The 26,979-nt window shown below is 40.8% G+C and overlaps 1 protein-coding gene across 2 annotated transcripts in view; it reads left to right on the top strand.

The window, feature by feature from the left end:
- LRP5 (LDL receptor related protein 5) overlaps window positions 1-26,979 on the top strand; it is a 198,347-nt gene that overhangs the window by 125,860 nt on the left and 45,508 nt on the right. For both annotated transcript variants that reach the window (XM_026657626.2, XM_026657627.2), the window contains exons 7-10: window positions 18,702-18,918; window positions 21,926-22,215; window positions 23,976-24,202; window positions 25,110-25,294. In XM_026657626.2, the coding sequence (XP_026513411.1) occupies window positions 18,702-18,918; window positions 21,926-22,215; window positions 23,976-24,202; window positions 25,110-25,294 (919 nt within the window). The remainder of the gene's footprint in view (window positions 1-18,701; window positions 18,919-21,925; window positions 22,216-23,975; window positions 24,203-25,109; window positions 25,295-26,979) is intronic.

The following is a 26,979-nucleotide window of genomic DNA, read 5'->3' as shown; positions in this document are numbered from 1 at the left end:
TCTTCAGTCTAGGATTTTTAGTGTCTAGTAAAGTTATGAATTGAAGCTCCCAGGCTCGTCTTCTGAAGGTGTTGTGTAGGTTTCGGATGAGGATGGAGAGATCAGATATAGAGTGATTTTTTGTGAAAAGTGTTCACCCCGGGTTGGTGATTTATCATTTTTCATTGTGAGCTCATTCGAGAGTGTAGTGATTGTCTGGTTTCACCAACATAGTTGCTACTGGGGCATTCAGTGCACTGGATGAGGTACACCACATGTTGAAAGCTTTTCTCTCCCTCCAACGGAAGTGGGTCCAAAGAGACCCTAGTCAGTTGCCTTTCAGAGAATCCTAAAAGGCTCATCTCTATTATCAAACTTTTTTCTGCTGCATGTGGATGGGCATAGATGTTAGCTTTATTTGGAGGTAAAAGGAGTCTGTGGGTTGCATTGATCAGAAAATTGTGTATTGGCTTTTAATAGTGTACGTATATTATATAGTGTATGTATATTTCAGAGCATCATAGAACCACAGCTCCCTGGCTGCACTGTGAATCCCCCAGCAATATGGACTGCCTCAGCAGGTCTGCTTTGCCTTCTCCTCAGAGGCTACAAACAGAATAATTACCCACAGTTAAGTTAGCACACAGCTCTTTCTAAGTGTAACGGGGTGATGACTCACTGCTGCGGCGCCTCCTGCTGGTCGTCCAGAAAATTAGCTCGCCAGCCTCTGGAGCAACCTCTGCAGGTCTATGTCTCGCTTGCCGCTGGCCCCCATGTCCCTCCCGGACCCTGGGCCCCTTCTCTCGGGGTTCTGACCCCTGCAGTACCCCGCAGTCTCTCTGGGTCTCCCCTCCTTGGGGAACCCCCACCCACTATCCCCAGCTCACCTCAGTCTTGGCTACTGCCAGTCACCATCTAGCCCCCGCTCACTGGGGCGGACTGCAGTATAATTGCCACTTATCATTGGCAAGGAGGGTTTGGACCTGCTGCCTCTGCCTACCCTTGGGATGCCCCATTGCAACCCCAGTACCTTCTCAGCCTTTAACAAGGCCTGCAGCCTGGGGGTTTTCCAGGCCGGAGCTCCCCAGTTCCTCTGGCCTTTCCCCAGCCCTGCTCCACTCTAGGTACCCTGCTCAGCTGCCAGCAGCCAGGCCCATCTCTCTCAGCATCTAGAGAGAGACTCTTGAGCTCCGGCTAGCAGCCCTTTTATAGGGCCAGCTGTGGCCTGATTGAGGAGTGGCCCCAGCTGAGGCTGCTTCCCCAATCAGATTTTCCCCAGCCACAGCCCTCTCCAGGGCCGTTTTTAACCCCTCTGGGCAGCACACTAAGCAAGCACATTTATTCGTAGGGTAAAAGCATTACAGAGAAAACATATTAACAATAAAATAACCTACACGCATGCTCAAAGCTAATGAGAGATCACTCCCCAACTCTGAGGGCTCTGGTTGGTAAACAGTCCTTCAGGAGTTTTCCTGGGGTTACAAGTTCATAATGGCCTTGCCTCGGAACAAGTACACCCAGGAATCTGTAAATCACTCCTTTATCCAGTTTGGGCCTCTGGTCTGATCTTCAAGTAACATGTAACAGATCAGCAGGCAGTGGGATTCTCCTCAGGGTGCAGCTTCAAAAGGATGGTTCCAGTGAGTGAGAAGTTGCCTTCCTGTCCTCCCAAGTATTCCCTAGGAACACCACTTAACCTTTGTCTAGCTCATTATTTCAAAGAGTCATTTGAAGCTCGTTACCCTTCCGAAGGTTTACATTAGTCATGTCTCCTCGAGAAGTTACATACAGTCCCACAACAACATGTAACATTTACATTTTTAATTACAATGAGCTCCTGAGATACTTAAATTTAATCCAGTAAGGTTTAACTTAATTGACTAAGGTTCGTCCAGGATATTGCGGGAGATAGCCATGTCAGTCACACTATCCAAACATAATTCAGTGCAAGTTACTAATGTAAGTTTTAAAATGTCTTGAATGTTCTGTACCATGAGTGTTTCAGAGTGTGAGGAGTGAGCAAACACAATTGATGGGACTAGTTGTCCAAAACAACATAGGGGAGGGTACCATTTTACAACATCTGGCATCCTTCTCATTGCAATGAGACACATTTCACACTTAAAAAAAAAAAGCCTGGCACATTTCACTCATGTTGCACGTAAACAAAGGGTCTTATGCCTTTAGTTGCATTGAAGGGGTAGCTTAATTAACCTCAGATTTGCTATAAATATTAGTTAAATACATGGCTTCTGGGGGAAAATATAGAGTCAGAATGTTCTAGTGACCAGACCTTTTTCACTGTTCTGAGCATGCAAAGGGGCCAGAAACTGGCCAGCTCACCCTAGTTGAAACCACCACCAGTGTGAGGGAGTCCTGAGCTGGCATAGCCACTCCTACATTATTCACCTGACACAGGGACCTGACTGGGGTTGTGTGGCCGGAGTGCTGTCTCCAGCTTTTCTCAGCTGGAGGGTAGGCCCCCCAGTCAGCCTCACCTCAGTCCCTGGAAAAATCATGGAGCAGGTCCTCAAGGAATCAATCCTGAAGCACTTAGAGGAGAGGAAAGTGATCAGGAACAGTCAGCATGGATTCACCAAGGGCAAGTCATGCCTGACTAACCTAATTGCCTTCTAGGAGGAGATAACTGACTCTGTGGATGAGGGGAAAGCAGTGGATGTGTTATTCCTTGACTTTAGCAAAGCTTTTGATACAGTCTCCCAAAGTATTCTTGCCAGCAAGTTAAAGAAGTATGGGCTGGATGAATGGACTATAAGGTGGATAGAAAGCTGGCTAGATCATCAGGCTCAACAGGTAGTGATCAACGGCTCCATGTCTAGTTGGCAGCCGGTTTCAAGTGGAGTGCTCCAGGGGTTGGTCCTGGGGCCGGTTTTGTTCAATATCTTCATTAATGATCTGGAGGATGACGTGGACTGCACTCTCAGCAAGTTTGCAGATGACAGTAAACTGGGAGGAGTGGTAGATACGCTGGAGGGTAGGGATAGGTTACAGAGGGACCTAGACAAATTAGAGGATTGGGCCAAAAGAAACCTGATGAGGTTCAACAAGGACAAGTGCAGAGTCCTGCACTTAGGACGGAAGAATCCCATGCACTGTTACAGACTAGGGACCGAATGGCTAGGAAGCAGTTCTGCAGAAAAGGACCTGGGGGTTACAGTGGACGAGAAGCTGGATATGAGTCAACAGTGTGCCCTTGTTGCCAAGAAGGCTAACGGCATTTTGGGCTGTATAAGTAGGGGCATTGCCAGCAGATCGAGGGACGTGATCGTTCCCCTTTATTCGACATTGGTGAGGCCTCATCTGGAGTACTGTGTCCAGTTTTGGGCCCCACACTACAAGAAGGATGTGGAAAAATTAGAAAGAGTCCAGCGGAGGGCAACAAAAATGATTAGGGGCTGGAGCACATGACTTATGAGGAGAGGCTGAGGGAACTGGGATTGTTTAGTCTGCAGAAGAGAAGAATGAGGGGGGATTTGATAGCTGCTTTCAACTACCTGAAATGGGGTTCCAAAGAGGATGGATCTAGACTGTTCTCAGTGGTACCTGATGACAGAACAAGGAGTAATGGTCTCAAGTTGCAGTGGGGGAGGTTTAGGTTGGATATTAGGAAAAACTTTTTCACTAGGAGGGTGGTGAAGCACTGGAATGGGTTACCTAGGGAGGTGGTGGAATCTCCTTCCTTAGAGGTTTTTAAGGCTTGACAAAGCCCTGGCTGGGATGATTTAGTTGGGGATTGGTCCTCCTTTGAGCAGGGGGTTGGACTAGATGACCTCCTGAGGTCCCTTCCAACCCTGATATTCTATGATTCTATGATGGCTGTTCCCGGCTGCTGAAGTCTTAGGGGAGCCCCAAGGCTGCTCTAAACTGTGAGGGCCAGCACAGAGCCTGCGTGGGGCTCAAGACGTCACAACTAGTTCCTTGATGGTGTGTGCATGCACATACGCACAACCATGCACATACCACCCCCAAAGCATCCAGCAGAGACTGGGCACAGCAGGGAATGTGGCCCAGAGTGTTAAAATAAATACTATGTTTTAAAAAGAGAGAACATATTATGTCTTAGAGAAGCTGTTTTTATACTGCAGTTTCAAATGAATCTTATTTTCATGTAATGGTATCGCTTTTACTGTGATAATGCATGTTATGTCTGGTACAGAAGTGGCTAGGAAGCCCACCTTTTACTGATCATCCAGAGTAAGGTACCTTATAAATAAGAGCATAAAGTGTCAAAACTTGTGTGGTCAGAGTTTTAGGTTCAACACTGACTATATGTGGTGGAGATGATGATGCGGAAATGCCTGTCACAGTGGATCTGCCAAAGCAATGTGTGGTGTAATTTGTGCTGCCCTTACGTGGCCTCAATTCAGCAAAGTACTTAAGCACATGAAAAGTTAAGCTTAAGTGCTTTTCTGAACTGGGCAATATACTAAATTGGGGCCAGAGAGCACAGAGGTGCATGGATGTTTGAGGCTTTTCTTTTTTGAGCACACATGCAAATTGAATCTTTCATGTCTGTTACTGCAATGATCTCGCTGCACCCAGTAATTTTGGCTTTTCCAGGGAAAGTTACTTACTCATCTTCCCTGCTTAGAAATTGAGGAGGGGGAAAAGCAAATTTTAGTGAAAGAGGGAAGACGCACGGTTCTAACTTCTCAGAAACAAACCTGCCTATAAAATATCTCCTCTCCCCTTCTAATATGAATATTTATTTGCTTAAGGAGGGCTGTTTGGATTCACTTATGAGCAAGGTAAATATAGGTTGTCTAAGCAATTACTAACTGGGGACATAAAATCATCTGCAAAATTTAGAGGTGTAAACACCAAGAATGGAGACAATTCGTTTAGAGTGGTACTTCAACTAAGCTAATTTAGGGTTAGGCCTGTTCCTATAAATATTCTGTGCTCTTAACTCCTTTTGGCTTCCAGTGGGAATCCCATACATTTATAGGATTGGGTCCTTGAAGTGTAAGGTCTTTGAGGCAGGGATTCATGACTGTCTGTGTGGCATAATTCTCGCTGTATAAATAGAATATAGCAATTTAAGGGGCTACAGCTAGATGTACCAGGATGAGATCATGAAAATGAATGATAAATTTTCCTGTGAAATTCCCAAACCCCAGGGGAAGCAGCGAGAACCTCATCCTGGAAGAGATTTCAAACTGGACTAGACAAAGGACTTAAGAAGGTACTATAGAGAGTAATCCAATATGGGCAAGAAGATAGAGTAGATGAGACTTAATGGGTTCTTTCTATCTCTGGTTTTATCCTTGGACTTAAAAACCTTTTTTGTAAGTCTGATCATTTTATTTTATTTTGTTGTATATTTAAAAAAGGTTGAACCTTTTTTAAATATGATTGATATATTTTTATAAATTTGCTACTCCTGCTGGTAAAATTTGGATTATATACATGATGAATGTTTAGAGGATATGGTATTTTCATGGGACTGGCAGATGCTTTTAAAGTTCAAAAAAAGGTAAGGAAAATATTTTCCCCTAATACTTTGAAGCAGTTTTTAGGAGGTGAGGAAGAGGAGAATGAAGACATATAGGGACTTTGTGTTTTGTTTTTTTAACATCATTGTAACAAATTGAAATTCTACCTCTTTTCCGAGGTGTTAGTTAAGTTTTAAGAGCTTCAGAAAGTTGGAAATATATATATGGGAAGAGCATTAACAGCCTTTCTTGCATTATTGTATTTTTAAAGAATGGTAACTAAGTTATTTGGTTGTATATCCTTGTGTTGGTGGTTTGGGAATAATTGAAGTCCTTTGATATTTAGTATCAAGTATAAATAGCAGCACATTTTCCACTTACTACTTATTTATATAACATTTAATTTAAAACAAAACAAAAGTGAGGATTGAGATCATCTTCCGTATATGGCTTATATTGTCTAGAGATGAGTTGAAATATGTTGGTTTGTTTTGTTTTTAAATCAGTTTGTGTAGAACTTCTTTTCCCTTTAAAGAATGAAACATTCAATAGTGTTGCAGTTATACTGGACAGGAAAGAAGTTTCAGAATTGACTGGCTGCACCCTTAATCCTTTGATATCCTGTAAGCAGAACAAAGTTCTGGAAATGTCAGGCTGATGTAACAGTGCTTCATATGGAGAACATTAGCTGTTCCTAGATTAGATTTATAGAACGTAAAATAGATTCAAGATCATAATCATGTCAGTGCAACCTTTCCAACAAAAGAGCAATTACCCATTGTTCAGCCTTTGTTAGAGCTTGTTGTTTATTTTGTGGTTGGTTTTGTTTTTAAAAGCTGAATTGGAAACCCAGTATTCTCTCTAGAACTACCAAGAGTTTGTAAAGTCCAAGGAAAAAGTCAGGTGTCATAGTTTTGATGACATGATGTTATGAAAATTATAGACAAGGAGTTACATTGTATACAAGCATCTATTTCAGATGGTGATAAGATGTGCACAAAAGCTATTTAGATATGTATCTTAATGTAATTTATATTCTGAGGGGAAATAACTACTCTGATCAAAATACATTCTACTTAACATTACTTCAATTGCAAAAGCAACCAGAAAAACAGGAAATCACTTTATACTTCATATGACTAGATTTTTCAAAATGTAATATGCATCCCTAGTACATTTGGACTTCTTAAAAAAAAAAAAAAAAAAACAGTGCTAGAAACTAGCAAAATGGCCTGTTTCCATTTGTAATTTAAGATTTTAAATAATATGAGAAAAAGCAGATTGAGAAATAAATTGTTCTGGAGTCAGTGAGTTCTGAACACACGGCTTTGAAGTATCCAGTTTATAATTATGTTTAATTGACTAGGACTCGAGTGGTGGTAGATTCGAAAGTCAGCTGGAGCTTATGTTTGTTCAGTTCTTTTAAACTTATCCTTATATTTGAAAAAAATGCTGTTAAGAAAATTCTCTCCATCACATTCTTTCTTCCGTCACTTTCCCATGACAATCTTGTCCCATTAAATGATACAGTACTACTTTAATTAAAAAGAAGAAGCATGTTTTGTAATCTTGCTAATCTTTTGGTTTATCTATGCCTATAGAGCAGTGTCCCAGAGAGGGATAGTTCTTGTATTTAAATGACAGCATTTAATCTGTGCAGTTCAGGTTATCCTTGCTTTAATGCAGAGCTTTTACATTATACTCAGAGGGTTCCAGTGATATATTTTTTCAAGCTGCATCATTTTGGTCCCTTTCTTTAGCATGTATCCAGTGTAATAGTGGAATCTGATACTGAAATTTGAGGAAAACTGATAACCCAGACTATTTTGGCACATTGCTACTGTAGCACATGTTTTAAAAGTGCCAATAGGGAGTCCCACATATTTTACTTGTTGGAATCTCCATTATGCTCCCCTCTGCCTTCACTGTTGATTTAATATGCAGTTTTACCCATGAATCTCACAGTTGCATGCTGTGAGCCTCTACCAGCAGCTGATGCTGTACTGAGAGTTAGTCGATCATCAGAAAGATACTGTGGTATTTTGCTTGATATTAAAGTTAGATTGTATATTTATCAGCGGTGGCTGAATTAATTTGCACAAATCTTAGAACTTAAACTAACTTTTGCAGGATTGAAAGGAAACAGATTTTTATAGCAAAGAAAGTAGCTTTTGTTATCTTAATTTTCAGGTGCCCAGCTTGCGACCTCTTTGATGGGGCCTAGTTTTCAGAAAGTGCTGAGCACTTGTCTGTAAAAAAAAAAAAAAACAGGATCCTGTAAGGTGCCTCAAACTGAGGCACCAAAACCACATATTGGTTCTAAAAATCTTGGCTCTTGGGCCTGTATGTGTAATTCATTCTCCTGCACAAGCAGGGTCAGAATACACAGACTTATAAACCATCTCTCGCCTCCTCAAACTGCCCCTTATACAAGTTGCAGAGGAGGGTGACAAGAAAAAACTTTGTGATACCTCGGAGTTCTCTCTTGTGGGGTAAGTGCCCAATGCTGCTGTTTGGACATTTTCAGGAAGAAATGAAGGAGTCATTCGAGTAGCTTGGCAACCTCTGCTAGGGTCCACATATGCATCAACACCTCATGGTCAGTGGCACTGAAGATACTATAATAGATCTAAAAGAACAGGCATGGATGCCTGAGCTTCATTCATTTCTAGATCATCAGACAACATCGCCACCAATACAGTCTCTGTTGTGTACCTAGATTTAAATTCAATTGACTGGGGTCACGGAGGCCTGTGACATTGCTAGAGTTGTTTGGGCATGACCTCCTCTATAATCTTTGGAGTGGGGCTAAGTAAGCACCTGTGTCAAATGACCAAGGGTTGAACAATTGCTTCTCTGACGCACGTTGGCACCTTGCCTTCTATAAGAGGCATTGAGAACAGATTCCAGCAGTGTTCCCCATCATCTTCCTGCTGGCCTCCACCAGCCAGGAGGCATACAGGCTGGAATCTATCTCTTTCCCCCATCCCCACCCCTCCGGCACCTCAGAAGCTCCATTGGGTGAGTGGACCAAAACTGAAGCAGAAAAATCCCCGATTGAAAACTAGACCCTGTTGAAGTCAATGGCAAAACTGCTACTGACTTCAGTGGGGCCTGAGTTTCACCCTCTTTGTATGCCCATTCTGTTACCATGGGGTCAGAGAGCTCCATCTGGATCCAAGTGATTTTATTCACAAGCTTATTTGAAAATTACTCCTGGTAAGAAACACTCGACTCCATCTAGGCTAGGCTGTGGTGAAGGTGAAGAAAACTTCTCTGCCTCCTATGAACCACAGCATTATATTTTAGAAACTCTTTCTGCCAGAGTCAAATTCAGAACAGGACCCCTTACCCTCAGGGATCTTGCACTCTCTTCCCTCTTTGTCTGATGTGGGAGGGATAGCTCAGTGGTCTTGCACTCTTCCCTCTTTGGGGGCGGGATAGCTCAGTGGTTTGAGCATTGGCCTGCTAAACCCAGGGTTGTGAGTTTTTAATCCTTGAGGGGGCCATTTAGGGATCTGGGGCAAAAATCTGTCTGGGGATTGGTCCTGCTTTGAGCAGGGGGTTGGACTAGATGACCTCCTGAGGTCCCTTCCAACCCTGATATTCTGTGATTCTATTCTATGATTCTATGTATCAGTGAGGTCTGAACACGCAGCTTTGGTGATCTGTGAGGCTAAAGCCATGGAAGAGAACAATTAGGAGCTGCTGTATCAATAGTATGAATATGAAGAACAAAGTAATAGGGTATGTGGTCAGGTGGCATAAGCACTCTCTTCACAGCCCCCAGCAGGGTGCCCAACCAGCTCTGGTAATATTTCTGGGTGAAATTTTAAAGTGACATGTAAAGCCCCAAATGGGTGATCCTACAGCAGCTGTGATCAATGAGGGGGGGGCTTTATTAAATGCTAGAAAGTATTTGAGTGGTGGCCCTTTCACAGTGGTTTTTGTTTGGTAGTGCTCCCACAAGCTTACTCAGAGTGTGTGAGTCCAGCCATGAAACAGCTCTCAATTAGGAAGTGACCATTGGGTGATGGCATGCAGGTAAACATACCAAAAATCCTCTGTTTCAGAATTTTCGTGTCCAGCACTGCCACAAGAAGTAGCCTTTTTCACAGGATGAAAGCTTACCCAGGTCAGATATGCAGCTGTAGATAAGTATGTTGTCCTGTTGGAGTGAATCAGCATGATAGGATGATCTGTTGTGAAGTTAGAAGTGGGGAAGGCCTTCCACAGAAAAGAATTTGGTGCATCACTAAACAGTCTCAACTTATTTCCAGTGCTGAGGTACTACCAATCATCACTATGTTCTGCAGATATGTTACCTCCTTACAAGAGACTTGTACTCCAGTTGTGTTTCATGGATTAATCCTAAGGGTATGTCTACACTAGAAACTTCAACGCGCTGCTGCGGGATCGTTCCCATGGCAGCGCTTTGAAGTGTGAGTGTGGTCGTGTGCCCACCGCTCCTGGTAATCCACCTCCACCAGGGGATTAGCTCCCAGCACTCGGAGCCTGTCTACACTAGCGCTTTAAAGCGGTCAGACTTGCTTTGCTCAGGGGGGTGATTTTTCATACCCCTGAACCAGCAAGTTAGAGAGCTATAAAATGTAAGTGTAGACAAGCCCTAAGTGTTCTGACTGTGCTCTTCTTTGCAGATCTTTCACAAATAAAATAGGTGCTGATGGCTGGGTTTGTTTGTTAATAACAGTTTGGAGAATTAGAATCATCTGTGAAAGTTAGAATAACAAATATGAATGATACAGTTTTGTACGCTGGCAGGCAGACAGTGCTAATGCATAAGTTATGTGAAAGAAAGAAAAAGGTTAGTTTATTTTTACCAGATGGATTGACTGTTGTCAAGGTGCACTGAAATTGTCACAAGATGGCCTTTTTTACAAGTATTTGTATGCTCAAGAAGTTAACTGAACAAAGAAGAGCTGCTCTCTAAATTCCCAATTCTCTCCAACCATTTGAGCCAGCAGATTGCTAAGAGACTCAAGGAGACTGTTTGTGTTGGTAGTGGCCAGAGATGTATTTTTTCAATGTTGCTAGATGAAGTAGATGGTTTTGGTACTGTTCTTTAATTTATTCTGTTTTCTCCGTGCCAATTTCTGTCAATACATACCTGGCAGAAAGAAAAAAGGAATCTGCTTTTATCCTGAAGCACTGATGAAAGGTAGCCCTATTTCAGCTGCTGGAAAGGCCTGAACTGGGCTGAATATAGAATGTAGGACAGCCTGCTCACAGCTGCCTCTCTTCTCTTTTCTGGGCAGGGTGTTGACCCTTTGGAATTTGCCTCTCCTCCCCATGTTTTGTCTGGGCACAGTTCCATGAGAATGCCTCCCCAGGGCCCCTATGGAGAATTTCTCAAAGTGATCCAGATTACTGTCTCCTACAAAAGGCTGAGCTCTTACCCTCCAGGAACCAATCCTAACCTCATTCAGCCCAGAGAAATCAGAGCCTGAACTAGGATCCCCTGCATGGCAGGCCTTTAGGCTGCCTAGGCCAGCCCATTGCCCTTTTTGTAATGCTAGTGATTTTGCCTTGCTAAGTATTTGTTTCTAGTTGTCTAAGCTTTGTCTGTGGCAAATCAATGAATTGGTTTCAGCTTAATGAATTAAATATAGGGGCAAGTGCTCTGTCTTTTTCTTTGTTGTTATGTCAAAAGATACGCTGTATATGCAGAATATTTGGTTCTTCACAGATGCACCTGAAATGTAATCGGACTGCATGAATCACACTGATGCGTAGAATTTAATTGCATTGTTTTACTTTAATCTTGTTCAAAGAGCCTAGGGCTTTTGAATGTTATATTGGGGAATATTTGTTAAATCATTTAGCATACATTGAAACAGCAGCATCTAAACAAAATCACAGCTTATTGTGCTTTCTGTATAACTTGGTTTATTAAAACATTTTGATGTCTGATAGTTTTATGCCACCCAGGATGGATTTTATCTGTGCTTGATGATGCTTCATTATTAAAAGCTTTGCCATTCAAGTCTCCTAAATAATCAGGCTTTTAATATGTATGTATGGTGGAGAAGGTCATGTGGGCTGACACAGGAACAAAAAGTACAGCAGGTTCTGGGATCATGGATTTATTCTTGGACAATGGCCAAATTTCTTTGACCTTTTTGGGCCACACCCAGTCTTGCCATGCAGTTGGTGCAGAGCAGAAACTCCTTGGGAAATAAAAATGCTAGATCTGAACTTGTGCATTGAGCCAGCCTTTTTATGCTATTGTCTTGCACTTGCAGATACAGACCTGTGATTTGATGCTTGTTTCTTATATCTGATTATTACCTTTGTTACCAGGAGAGCCAAAACAGGAAGCAGTTACAGCAACAACCCACTGTAAAGTTGCCAGTGCATAAATAACTTTCTGTACTATTTTCCTACACGTTTTGCACAGTGCTCCTGGGGTGGTTCTCCTAATGACCACATCTCGCTTCTGTGCACATTCAGCAGGAAGAGATTAGACCTTTGAATTTTCGTGTTAAAATATATGCTGTGGGAATCCTAGAGCTTTTTATTTATCACTGGTTGAATTTGGCTCAGATTTGTAAGGACTTAAAGTTGCTAACAATCTAACTGACATCAGAGCATTTTGTGGCGGGGGAGGAGGGGGAACCTTTATGATCTCAGATTCCTTTTAATTCCTAAGTGATCTTTTTGGGTACTTCTTGTACTCAACTCTCCCAATTACGTGGTCGTTATATGACTGTCATGAGATCTGTCCAGCCATGGTCCCATTTCATGAGGAACGGTTTATTCTGCTTTCTGGTGAAATGGCAGATTACGGTAACTCTACAAAATGAACTGACAGTTCAGAGTTAGTTACTGTCCATAGGTTCATTTGGATTTAGTTTATTCATACCACATTTTCCTTTTTCATTAGCATGTCAATAGTCAGCCTTTTGTGAATTTGCCCTGTCAGTAATCTTGATTCCAGGCCCATGCGCACACACAAAAATTACACTGGAATTATGCCATAAATATCTAGTTATTTAAAAGGGGAAACCCTTATTAGGACATGGTAGAGTTCTTAAAGGACACAAATAATAGGTTGAAGATTCAGAGTCAAAGTTTCAGACGAATATCAAAAGCATGGAAATTTTGTCATGGTCACTGGGATGATCTTAATTCTCCCCCAGTCCCCTGCTGACCTTGTACTGTGCTCACCTCTCTCATCTTGGAGTATTTCAGTTGAGGGGTTTTTGGTAATATGAAGATGGATAAGTACTGTTACAAGCAGTCTTCCTGCACCATCAGGACTAGACTAAGATTATGCTTCCGTAATGGTAAATACACCTCTACCCCGGTATAACACGACTCGATATAACACGAATTCGAATATAACGCGGTAAAGCAGTGCTCGGGGGGGGGGGGCTGCGCACTCCGGCGGATCAAAGCAAGTTCGATATAACGCGGTTTCACCTATAACGCGGTAAGATTTTTTGGCTCCCGAGGACAGCGTTATATTGGGGTAGAGGTGTATCTCTTAGACCAGTGATAGATACTTAAGCCTGTCAGAGAACTAGTTACTGAACTATTAGCTTCTTGTGGCTAATAGTCCCCCTTCACTCACAATCTGCAAACTAGAGTGTAATTCTAAACCTTTTATGGAGGGCTTTTACAAGCTGTGCAACTGTTAGTATGAATGTTTTCCTGGCCACTTGGCATCTGGCCTCTCTGTGGATTAACTAATTTGACATCCCCACTGTTTCAGTTAGTTGCCACAGAGGAGATGTTATGTCTGAGAAGAGGCTAATAGAGGCAGAGGATGGCCGATTTCATGAGATAATACATGGCATCAACATGCTCAAAGGGGGAGTCATATTATTTTAGGAGACTAGCTGCAACATTTAATTAGTCTTGTTTCTGTGGCCTTCCTCAGCACAGATACTATGTATGTAGCTATATGAAATAGAGGAGAACACACAGAGAACATGACACCATCAATAATCTGAGATCTGCACTAGCTGCCACTAAAGGAAGAATGGTCTAGGGGGTAGGGCACTAGTCTCGGATGTGAGTGACCTGGGGTCAATTCTCTGCTGCACCAAAATCTTCTTGTGTCACTCAATCTTTCTGTGCCTCAGAGGTGGTAGCACAGCTCTCCCTTGGTGGGGGTATTGTGAGGATAAACACATCAAAGATTGTAAGATGCTCAAAAGGAATGGGCGCTGTTTGGGTATTATAGGTACGTTTTTGGGGAAGTTCAGGTGTTGATTTTATCTTATAAAGAGCTGAAATGATTTGGGATCTGGCTTCCTGAGATGACCTCCCTTCCCATGTCATCCTGACACAGTTAAAATCAGCACCTAGTATTCCACATAGATTTAGGATGTAGCCCCATGTAGAGTACATTGCATTAGTCTGTTCTTGATGTGATAAAGGCCTGGATTACTGTAGCAAGAAATACATCAAGATGAAAGTTTGTACACTCATTTTTAGGAGTGGATGGAATTTACCACAGCTACTACCTGAGCATCTGGAAGCAGCCGCAGAAAAACCCTTACATTGCAAACCTGTTTTGTAAATGTCAAACATGCTTCCTCATCCCGGGGTGCCACTACAATCTTCTTCAGCTCTTCCCATTGCTTCCCATCAGGCTTCTAACATTACCTCAGTCAGCCAGCTAGCCCCAGCAGTTCAGCCCTGGTCACAGTCTTCTCAATAATCTCATGCAAGAAAAGAAGATTGGAGACTGGGAAATAGTTGGTGAGACTGTCAGGCTCGAGATATGATTTCTTGAGCGTGGATCTAATCGGCAAAGGACCTAATACCTCCATGCTGGACTTTACCAGCTATGACGGGCTAGAATCCAACTACCAGTAAGTTCTGCCAGATAAATTTAGAACCTCAATGAGTACAACTGGGCAAAAATCAAGCAGAGGAGGCCAAACTGCTTGTTCACCCCTACCTATTGAGATGGATCAGCTGTCACCGTCAGGGCTGTACTGGTTTGAAACCAGTGATATTGCCCACTAAGTAGACAACTCCTCAAAGCCAAAATAATCTCCTGCTTCCAATCTCCTGCTTGGATTCACTTGGCTGTCTGCCTGGATTGTTTCTTCTGATGATGATTTTGCAGAAGTTACGATGCAGAAAAGAAAGAACTTTCTCCATCTCCATTCTAGCCTTGGTATAAGACTTATTCTTTGTTGCAGTCTGACCAATATCACAATTCTAACCTCCACTCCATTATGTGTCATGTGTTGTATATTGTAGCAGGAAGGAACTGGATTGCCTACCAGGTTTTCTTTCTCTAATTTTAGTGGTGGCTTTGTAAGTTATGACTATGTAGAAATGTATGTGAATATAAAAATACATATATTTTCCCTCCCTGCTGGGTCCAGTCCTAGCCTAGTGCATTCTAGCTGATCTCAGTACTTAAATGACATTTTGCCGTTCATCTTTGTAAAGTGTTTTGAGATGTGCTAGTTTGAAAGTCCTTCTACTGTCCTGTCCTGTTTGTAAAGAGAATTTGTATCTCATTTACTTAATATGGCATCCAGCTTGGCTTCAGCACCTGAGTATGCACATGAACTTTTGAACCCACGGCATTTGGCCCAGAGTATTGCCTGTGGGATTGATACTCATTTAAATAAATGAGTATTTGAGGTTTGCCTGGACATGAAGTAATGGAGATAATTGCAGAACCATTTGGCTTTTAACCGCAGATATCAACGGGCTTTTTTTTGTGTGTGGGGGGATTTTTTTTTTTAAAGAAATTTTCTGTATTTAGCTTAACTAAATAAAGACATTAATCTTAAATCTCTGCTACCTCATGTAGCTTGGAAATTATGGTTAATACAAAACTTCCCCAAAACTTTCCGGTGGAAGGAATTGTAATGTTATTTTTAGCTGTCTCAAGCAGGAGACTTTCATCTGAAAGGAGTCCATTGATTTACCTCTGTTGCATAGCTCCAGGGTCTCGCGAGTGGATTATCTCCATGCTTCAAAATGATACCTGTGTACCACTTGTCTGCTCTTCCTCTTTTTTTCTACACTTTTCCCTTTCTGTTTTTAAAAATGTAATTTCAGAAAGTGTTTAGATTCTTTCCTGTTTCAGGAAAACAGAAAGAAGAGATGGGCAATAATTGGCTCCCTCATGTAGAGTTTATGCCATTAATTCTTCAGCAGAACACTGTGATTTCCTGTTGGGGATACACATTTAGGGTTGTGTGACAGATTTTAGGAGTCTATTGCTTTGCCTTAATATTTAATACAGTAAGCAGTAAATACACACTGCAGTATATTTAAGTTAATGTTAGCTGCTAGGTAGCCTTAAAATTCACATACAGACTTAAAAAATGCTTAAAAATGTCTTTAATTCCTACCATAATCTGCAAGGTGGAGTCAATGCATTATAGCAGGGATTTCTATATATGGTACAGATATATGTACAGTAGTTGACAGCTCTCTACCCTTTGACTGGATGAGATTGTGCATTTGCTAGCCTTTAAGAATTTTCTTGGTTACAATCCATTAACTGGAACTGATGACCATAGGATACCTTAATATCTCCAAACTGGAAGCCTCATGCCCAACATAACTTTGTCATGAAAGAAATGCATATAACATTTGTAAATTTGTGCATGTCTTTTGCAGAGCTGTGACAGAAATGTCAATTTTTAAATTTGAGAGTTTTTTCCGTATATTCAGAAGTCCATCAAGAATGAGTACAGTAAATTTCAAGGTTCTAACTTAATGGGAGCCTGACAGTTGAGAGTCAACCTGTTACAAGCTTGTCTGCTTGTGTCTACGCTGTATGCACACAGCATTCAAGCTACTCATCTAATTGTTTTCAGGCTGTCTACATTGAAACTTATTATAGAATTTATGGGTGCCTTGTGGCCCTCCAATATATAATCAGGCATTTAATGGAACAACAATGGTGTTAGCATGTTATGGATGCCAAATGATTATAGTGAATCATTTTGAATCTACCTTGGCAATCTTTCTTTGAGTCACAAGAAAATGGAAACATAATTAAACAAAGAATGGTTACCTCCACATGCTTTGCAATTTTAATATCCTGATGCTGAAAAAATCTCCAAATGATAGTAAAAAGGAGCTTCTGTCTAGAATAACTTTAAGAAGATAAAGGACCATCTGGTACAGGAGGGATTGTCAAGTGGATAAGGCACTGGACTGAGACTCAGCAGACCTGAGTTAAACTTCTAGCTCAGCCACAGCCTTCCTGTGTAACCTAGGGCAAGTCACTTAATCTGCCCCATGTCTCACCTCCCCACCTGTAAAATGGGGATAGTTTCCTCCCACACAGGGGTGTTCTTGAGAATAAAATCTAATGATTATGTGGTGCTCAAATGCTACAGTGATAAGGACCATGTAGTTACCTAGATAGATCTCAGAAATACTGAACATAAAAGAAACTGAATGGCCCAGGGTATGGATAATGAAATACAAAGTCTGTCCCTTCTTGATCACAGTTTCACAGGTACTCATTACCACCATCTATTGGCAGTAGGATGGCCACGTATATAGGGTCTTCTGTACTCTGCAGCAAGCTGTGCCTGAGTTCTGTGGCAAGGTTCTCTGTGGTTTCTCTGGCAGCCTAGATATTTTTCAACAACTTAAATTTAATGATGGAGGCTTTTTATTGAATGACACTGGAAAATATATAGTAGCCAGAACAGTGTTCCCTGTGTTAGTTTCATATTACAACCACAAGCTTATTTTATGCCACCCACACACTAAATTTTCAAGGTAAGACAGAATTATTTTACAAAATGTATAACTACATTATAATAATCATTGGGGAGAAGGTGGAAACTGGAGGCTTTGACAACTGCATAGAAAGGGATAGCTAGGGCTTTTGATTCCTGAGAAGGTATAGGAGGCAGTTTGATCACACAGGAGATGATTGAAATTTTCCTCTCTCTTTCCACTTTGTGGAGCCAGGTGGATGTGGCTTTAAGTTTGTGGCTATGGGGAGTGTGTGTACGTGTGTGCGTGCGTGCAAGAACTCCTAATTTCCCCACCTTCCCCAACAACCATCTGGCTCCAGTATCTTCCATTGCATCGGGCAAAGATGGACAAACACGTTAATCGTAACTGGAGGTTTGTTCTAAAACACTCAGAAGTGAAATAGTTAAGTGCTGACACTTAAATGTTCATTGTTGGGTGCTTGGGGCGTCTCACACCTCTGTGATTTCAACCTGTCTGTCATCTTAGGAAGACAGCTCTGCATCGGTTCACACTCATTTCACATCTCGAAGATTATCTTCACAACCATAAGAGCTAGAAACAATTATTTTCACAGTGAAGGCTTACATTTTGAAGCAAGATTCCACAGCTATGAAATCATGGAATACACACTGAATGGACATAAAGAATGAACTACCCTGGGGGTGGCTACTTCAGACCAGGAGTGACATTCATGGGATTTACATTGCTTATACTGTGTCAGTTCAGAGGGTAAATGGAAAATGACTACTTCCAGACTTGTCAATCTGAAATTTTCTCTTTGAACTAAATCCATTTACCTTTTATTTTTAAATTAGGATTATTCAAAAAATGTTTGTCAAAATGATTTTCTGACCAATAATGCCGTTTCAGTGAAACTGGATTTTTTCACCAAGTTGTGTACATTTCTGTGAGATTTTGTTTAGAAAAAATGGGGGGGAAATTCAAAAATGTTGAAACATCCCATTTGGACACTTTTTCAGAATGGAAAGTTTCAATTTTCAGTTTGAAATTACTTTTTGTTATTTAAATTTACTATATAGATATAGATATATAGCTATAGATAGATTTTAATTGCTTTATTTTTATTTTGATCTATATATCTATCTAAATGAAATGTTCCAATTGACCCAAAATAAATTTTTTTCAGAATTTAATTTAAGAAAAATAATGGAATTTTGGCTTTTCTTCCCAATTTGGGATGAATTTTTGTTCTTTTTTTGCGGAATGGAAATCCATTTTCTGACAAGCTCTATGTATGGGTAATATAGTGGACATAGACTGCATGACTGCCTCCTCACCTTAAATGTTATGTGGTAGAAGAGTTGTTCCTTCTTTGTCTAGAGATGTTAGCACTTAATTTGTGTTACACCATTTCCTAAATACATTTGTACAGAGCATGAGGTTTTTGTTTCCAGAGGGAGGTGGTCTCTAGATAGGCTTGCTGGAGTGGCAAGAGCACCTTCAGGTCAAAATATGATCAGATTTGTTTCAACTATTGTATTAGAAGTGATGGTTTTTCCTCTCTTCTTGTCTGCCCCACAGGTAATAAATGTTGACGGAACAATGAGAAAAACTCTACTAGAAGATAAGCTTCCTCATATATTTGGGTTTACTTTGCTGGGGGACTACATCTACTGGACAGACTGGCAGAGACGAAGTATTGAAAGAGTTCACAAAATAAGAGCAAGCAGGGATATCATCATAGATCAGTTGCCAGACCTAATGGGCCTCAAAGCAGCAAGTGTGACCAAAGTGTTTGGTAAGTATGAGCAACGTGAAATGAAATTGAGACACTTTTTCCAGAGGGTTTTGCTTTTGTTAAACAATAACATTCACCCCTTTTGGAATAATCATGTTCTAATATGTTCTAATGCTGTTTAAAGGGAAACTACCTTTTTTTGTGAAGCTAGCGTAGTGAAAATATCACAAGAGAAAAGCCTGCTTTCATGAGGATTGCCATCAAAAAACTACCATGTATGAAAATACACCCGATCATTTCTTTTGAAAGTGCAGATTAATGCAATAAGCAAAATGGAAGCAGTTTTCTTGGTCTACTATTCTTAAACAATAGGCAACTATTCATCCACTGTGTCAGTGAGGAGGCAAAGTTTTGTAGCCTATTACAGCATTTCAGTGAAGTGATGGACATTTGTCAAACATCTTTTCCATGCTTTTTCCTCTGTAATGGTTAACCTAAGGCGTATCCTGCCACAAGCTAAGAGTGACACGATCAGATGTGCGTGATTTCCCTGGTTTGTATGCTGAATTCCACAAAATGCTGTAGTTCCTGCTGCTGTGTCTTCCTAACCTCTTAGTGACAGTAAACATAAATACTTTGCAGAGCTTCTGTCGCGTGTTGTGATATGTAACGGATTTAATTTCCATATCTAATGGAGGAGGAATTGTCTACTTGCTCATATACTCTTGCTAGTGGGGGCGGAGAGATGGTGAGGTGATCCAAATCAAGTACTACCACTAAGCCCCTACTAGTTTTCCCTCACTAAGCTCCTATCTGCCCCAGTTCTTACACCTGCACCCCTATACAGTTTGGCATCCCCTGTGCATGTCCCTTACTGTCCCCTCTGGTCACAGTAGGATCTCTTCCACTGTGTCCCCTCTTGCTTCCGACGCATGGCTGTGACAGACTGTGTACATATGTCTGTCACACTGTTGCTGCCTTTATCCACAGTAATCTGTACATACTACTAGAAAGGCAAGAAACTGCTCTGTGCAGCAGACCAGTGAAGAGGAATAAGAGGTGGGAGTCTTGCAGGCAGGCAGTTTATCTCATACGGCCTGAGAACTGGGAAAGCAGGACGTACACACTAGCCCTCGTGACCTCAGAGCCACAGAAGAGAGGAAGAACCACCTTGCAAATTGCTGAGAAAGGGCAGAGGGAAGGCCCAGCCAGGACTCCAGTGGGTCCTGTGGGATTCTCTTGCTTGGGGAGGCAGAGAAAAAGTTGTGGGCTGAAGCTCACTGTGAGATCTTTTGGGAGCACACTGAATTTAAAACCCAGTTTCCTTTGGGGGACATATTTGTTTTTCCTATTGTCACCCTGTTTTTCCAGCACAAACGTCTGATGATTTTCAGACTGTGGGTCTCCCAAGGTAGGACAATATTCTGTACTGGGTTCAGTTGGAGAACAACTAAGGAACTTGTTCTGTGGCTTGCAGTCAGAACAAGGCCACCTGAACTCAAAGAGAGGCACTTAAATCTAGACCCAGGCATGGCACTAAAAAAGAAATTGAATGATGCCACATTTAACAGCAACCGGGATCTCTAACCTGATCACACTCTCAGTTCATCCTAGAAGAGCTTCAGTGTAGGAATAGGAGCACTGGAACTGGTTTCAGGCCCTAGAGCAGTGGCTTTGAAACTTGCAAGGTGCTGAGTATGTCCTGTGAGTTGCCAAGCAGCCTGAACTCTTACTAACTTCATTAGCTCTTAGTGGCATCAACTCATTCACTCCACACATGTATACACTGTCTGGCACAGTGGAGCTCTGACCTGAGTGAGGAGGCCTTAATATACTACTGTAGTGGTCAAGATACTGAGCACCATCTCAGGAGATGCTCAGCATATAGCAATATCATGCCCTCTCTTGTACAGATCTCCATACCTTCTGTGAATCATGTGGGTACCGTAATTTAGCCCTCAGTTTGTAACATGATATGCTGTGAAATGGGTAATTCCCTAATGCAGCAAATACCATAACACACCAGTACAGACAGATACTGCAAATTAAATTTCGCGCTAAACTACCCAAGCCCATGAGTGTATGCATAAAGATAATAGATTTATAGAAATATTTTTGTGGTCATTTTACAGTATCACTCTGGCTTGCCCCTGAATATTTACTTTGGTTACATACATCTTAAAAAAATCATCATACTAGCTTATTTATCAAGGTCACTCACTTTAAATAGGCCTGGAAGGGTGCAAAGTTCTGCAATGAAGCCACACAAAATAACCGTAACAAAGAAAATATTTGTACATGATGGAGAGCCAGATCATCCGCCGGTGTGAATCAACATAGCTCCACTGAATTCAGTGGAGCTAGGCTGACGTACACTAGCTGAGGGTCAGGTCTGGAATCTTTGTCCCCTATAAAAGAAAACTAAACTTGGATTGGACTGGACTGACTTTTGAGACTTAACCGTAGTAGCAATTTTAAAAAAATGGCTATATCTCTGTTTGCAACTGCTGAAAAGGGGCATTCATTTTGTTCTCCGCTCCCATCTCCATCCCCACCCCATCTCCTGCCAACCCCTCAGCATTTGTTCATAGGCACTCTGGTTTACTTGACCAAAATAGGGGTGTGTGGTGATCTTATTGGAATTATACTTAATGATGAATCTCAGCAGTTGATTGGATTTAACAGCTGGGAAAAGGAGCTGCAGTTGTTGAGCTCTGTTCTCACCAGCGCATGTCATTGAACTCAAGCACATTTAAAAATTCAACTGAGATGAAGATCAGTTGCCTGGCCAAAAATAAACAGACAAAACAAACACAACTGTCTGTTTTTAGTACAGGAATGAAATCTGTGGAGAAAAACAGAAGAAAATATTTGGAGAGGTTATCAATATTATAAGAAGACTAATACTAGCCTTTAAATCCATGGGTTGAGAGGAAAAGATCTGAGTTGGTTTTTGGACCCCCGTTGACATTTACAGTAATACGTTATCTCATAAGTCTGTAAATACATTGCCTGTGATTCCATCCCAGACAGTTTTATCTTTAATTGACCACTGTCTCCTTTTCAGGAACCAATCCTTGTGCTGAGAATAATGGAGGCTGCAGCCATCTGTGTTTCTTCACACCTCTGGAGACTAGATGTGCTTGTCCCATAGGACTGGAGTTGCTGAGCGACATGAAGACCTGCATCATTCCTGAAGCCTTCCTTGTTTTCACCAGCAGAGCAGCAATTCATAGGATTTCCCTTGAAACCAACAATAACGATGTAGCTATTCCTCTAACTGGTGTCAAAGAGGCGTCTGCTCTGGATTTTGATGTGTCTGATAATAGAATCTATTGGACTGATATTAGCTTAAAGGTATTATTAAAATTTGAATTCCCTGAATATGAAGCCACAGTATAGTCCCTTTAATCTAACAAAGATCTGTTTGTTATATAATATGGCACGTATTATATCGGATGTCTAAATCTTGGCTGCCACATGCATTGAATCCATAAATTAATCTGTTTCAGACATGCTTTCTGCATGTCACATACCATGGTAATTTGAATGCCTAGGTTGGCACTCTACTAAACTTGCTAATCTTCTCTTCCCCCCCCCCCCATTTTAATTTTGAATCCATTCTAGTTAAAGTATTAAAATTTGGCAAGTAAACGTGGGTCTCTTATCCTTAGCTGTGGCTCCCACTTGCTGCGTTTCAGTGAGGGAGCTTATTAAGTTTTCATGCTAAAAAATATCAGTGTGTTTCAGCAGCAGTTTGAAATTTGATATGTGACATTTCTGGTTTATATCCAGGTGTAGGCAAAGGAGAGTGTTGTATCATCCATCAGTGTTGTTTAGTTTTCTTTTACATGAATTTAGTGGTGGAAAATGTCATATTGATATCACTGGAAAATGAACTCCTCTGTTTAGCTTCTTAATAGGTACACCACAAACTGTGGAAGCTCTTCTGCCAGAGTGCTTCAGCTGTAACAGGGCAGGGATCGCTTTTAGAGATCATGGGGATAGTTCAGTTTCCATAGCTTCCAGACCCTACTGAGACTAACTCGAGTGTCTGTTCAATGCTGGTAGTGGGTTTTGTGTGTTGACACCTTTCCACTAGGAACTGTGCCAATGTAATAAATTCATGTGCTCCAGACCACACACACAATTACTAAATAAATAACAACGCACCTTGGGAAATGGAACTAGTGTTCCCTTAGCTGTTCATAGAACATTCTACTGCTATCCTTTTTATCGGTCAACCACTAGAAGGCAACATCTTTCCTTCAAACTCTCTCTCACTTGAGCGCACACCAACTCGCTCACCTTGAAATGAAAAACCTTCCCTGGAGTCCTCCTATCTCCCAGTATGTTAATTCATTAGTTTTTTCAAGTTGTCATGAAATTGGATAGTGATGTAGACATAAGCTATGTAAAGTGGTTACTCGGAATGGACTTTGGTCCCTAAATGGAGAGCAAAAATTGTATTCTGGCTCCAGATGATATCACTAGATACTGTGGGGTGGCCATTTTACATGCACATTGTTATCACAGGTTTCTTGTGTGCTATGTACATATTCCTTGCTGCATGACCAGCTCTGTTAAGTGTATACAACTCACACTCCTCATTAATGCTGAGACAAACTTTGAGTAATACAAGAAAACCAATCAGCTAATTCCCTTTTCTCCAAATGAAGATACATTCCTATATAGGTTGAAAACACTGCAAAGAATAAACAGAGAAAAGAATTTGGGCCAAAATTTTAAAAGTGAACAGGTATGTGGGGTGGGAGGCTCAATATCTGGGTGCCTACCTTGAAACTCTTTGAAGGGACCTGATATTGAGAGGGTGCATGCTCAGCACTTTCTGAAAATCACATCCCTTCGTGCATCTCAAAGAGGGTATCCAAAATCAGTAGTAATTTCTGAAAATTCAGGCCTTCTTTATCTTGTGAATTAATATGTTTCTGTTATCAGTATAGATTATATAAATATGAATTGCAAATACTTTCAGCATTTAATCCTTGGGGATTTACATTTGAATTTTTGTTGAACAATAACCCTCAGAATTTTGATCCCCTAATTTGATGTGTGTCCATAAGGTACAGTAATATTTTCACACAATTGTTTTCCAGACCATAAGCCGGGCATTCATGAATGGGAGCTCTGTTGAGCATGTGATTGAGTTTGGATTAGACTACCCTGAGGGAATGGCAGTAGACTGGATGGGAAAGAACCTTTACTGGGCAGATACTGGAACCAATAGAATTGAAGTAGCGCGCCTGGATGGACAGTACAGACAGGTTCTTGTGTGGAAGGATTTGGATAACCCAAGGTCTTTGGCTCTTGATCCTACTAAAGGGTAAGGAGCATTATTTATTGTTCGATGAGCATAATAATTAATAACATATATTTTTTACAGCATACTTTGTATTTCTCTAGCACCGTTTCATCAGGGAATCTTAAAGGACTTTATAGCCATTAATGGGGTAATCACCATAGTACCTCTGGGAAATGGATAGGGGCTATAAAGCAAAATTTAAAATCCCTGTCAATTAACTTTTGCTGTCTTTGTTTCAAAAAGCAAAAGCAAAATTTAACACACACTAATTGGCTGCATACAGTTACATGGGATATTCCAGCTTGCAATAAGTGTGAGTCAAATGTAAATTAGAAAAATCGGGGGATGTATTGTGTGACACGTCCCTGTTTTAAAACATGTTGAATTCACTTCATTGACCACTGAAATCTGAGTACTTTAGGGGTGGAATTCAAATGTCAAACACATTCATACCAATGGCAGGAAGTAAAGTGGCATTTACTTCTATTCAGTTGTAACTGCAGGGGAATTTAGTTAGGTTGCAACACCTGAATCTGATTAGGACATGAAGCTTAATACCCTTACTGATTGTGAAAATTCCACAGTGCCCTTCAGCACCACAAGTGGTCAGGGCCCTGGTTTTATCTCTCATCTGAAAGAATTAAGCAATTAATCACAAGGAGGCATGCAGTGGTTGGGACAGTAGCAGACTTAAGGAGTACTGGGCTTGATCCTGCACAGTCCTGTGCTAAGCACTCTGGCCCTATCCATCAAAGCGCACGTGCTTAACTTGAACTCAGTGAAATTAAATATTTATGTATTTAATTTAATTGATTGATAGCATACCAGTTACCATAGCAGTTAAAGTCTCTGGGGCCCTGGGTACCAAAGCTGGATTTGAATCCATACCATAAACTGGTGCCTGTTTTTCTTCTGTTTTTGATTGCAGTTATATGTACTGGACAGAGTGGGGAGGTAAACCAAGGATCGTTCGAGCATATATGGATGGGACAAACAGCATCACTTTGGTTGATAAAGTGGGACGTGCCAATGATTTAACTATTGACTATGCAGACCAAAGACTATATTGGACTGACCTAGACACAAGTATGATTGAGTCATCAAACATGCTAGGTAATCTGCTGTTATATTAAAAGAAACACACATCATGGTGTTTTGTACAGAACTGTGAGCACCCTGTAAGGGAATTTGGTAGATTTTTCTTTTAGAGGGTTTAATTAAAAATTGGAGTTGGTTGCCTCCAAACTAACCTTTATTCTTCTTGCATGACAGGCTTACAGCTAAGGGTTAACTCATGGATTTTTTTTTTATCCAAGCAATTTAATACATTTTGGAAGTGGTTGAATTAGACTTAAATTTCCTACCACCATTCTAGTGTGTGCTAATTAATATTTTGGAGAGTAGTAAAGTAAAATACACATGATAATGAAATTAAACATGCATAAACTTTATTTGCAAGTTTAACAAAATTGTGAGGTAAACCTTTAAAGTAATAATAAATTGGTAAAAAATGAACCAGGCTTTCTAAAGCATTTCCCATAGGGTAACAGAGAAACTGCACTTTAAAAATTACAAATGCAGGGAAAGTAAAACAATAAACATTCTATTTTTCTGACTAAAATCCTATACCAGAGAAATGATTTTACTTTTTCTTCTGTTGCTAGTATTAAATTACCCATGTCTTTTACCAGAGCAAAGAGACAGTCTCAGTCTCTTTATTTCTCCAGGTTAGGACAACTTTTTGCCTTTGGTCCAGTTTAATTGGCCCCTATTCTCTGAGTCTGCACACCTAATTCTGTTGCCTAATTCCACAACCTTGTCCCCATCCAAGGCAGATTCCAGCCACAGACTGGCTCTGCTAGTTCAGAATTCAAACCAAAATACACCTTTACGACCTGCATTCTTGGCTGTTGTAATGACGCTGTATAGTTAGCTAAACATTCTATAGAATTAATCTCACAACATTTACATGTGTTTTCCTATGAGTGTTTATTAGAACTTCAAAAGGTTTTCTGCCGTTAAGGCTTATTAAATTTTTACATTAACATCGACAAGATGGCTAATTGAATAAAGGAGGGAATTGATAATACTGTATTTAGCACTTTGTGCAGATCTTTACATCTAAAATGCCTTATAAAAGTTAACAATTCCTCAGAAAGCCAGATGAGGTAGACAGAATTATCTCCATTTTTTAGACAAGGACACTGAGACTTGGGGAGGTTAAATGAACTGCCCGATGCTACACAACAAATTGATGGCAGTCCGAGTTAAAATCCAGGAGTTCCTGAGTTCCCTGTCCCATGTTCGTTTCCATAGACCATGCTTTCTTGGTTAGATATGAATTAATACTGCTAGAATTTCTGTATTAAAAGTATGTGGCAAAAGGTAAACCTATCATGGCATTTATATTAACTACTTCAGAGTCACTTCTGTGACATTATTGTTGATGAACCAGGTAATTCCATATTAAGCTCTTATTTTCAGGCCTTGTTTAATTTTCCATGAAAAAGCTACACTTTGGAATGAAACTTGTAAAGCTTTATTTTGGCGTTTTGGGGACATGAGAAATCTATTTTTCTTCAAGAAAGGTTTAGATGCTTTTTCTGTGCTCAGATCACGCGCAAACACTGCTTATTTAAGTAATAAAAATTGTAAGACATGTCATGGGCTTGGACAATAAGGACACAAGAGCCCCTGGCACATCTTGAAGAAATGTGTTTTAGGAAACCATGTAACTAGCAGCAGTACTTTGTGACTTTCTACTGCCTCTTTTTTTTCACAATGTACTGAGCAGCAGA

The sequence above is a fragment of the Terrapene carolina genome, unplaced genomic scaffold, assembly GCF_002925995.2.
Source record: "Terrapene carolina triunguis isolate 2854851 unplaced genomic scaffold, T_m_triunguis-2.0 Scaffold250, whole genome shotgun sequence".
NCBI classification, from domain to species: domain Eukaryota; kingdom Metazoa; phylum Chordata; order Testudines; family Emydidae; genus Terrapene; species Terrapene triunguis.
This window is presented reverse-complemented; position numbering and strand designations above follow the sequence as displayed.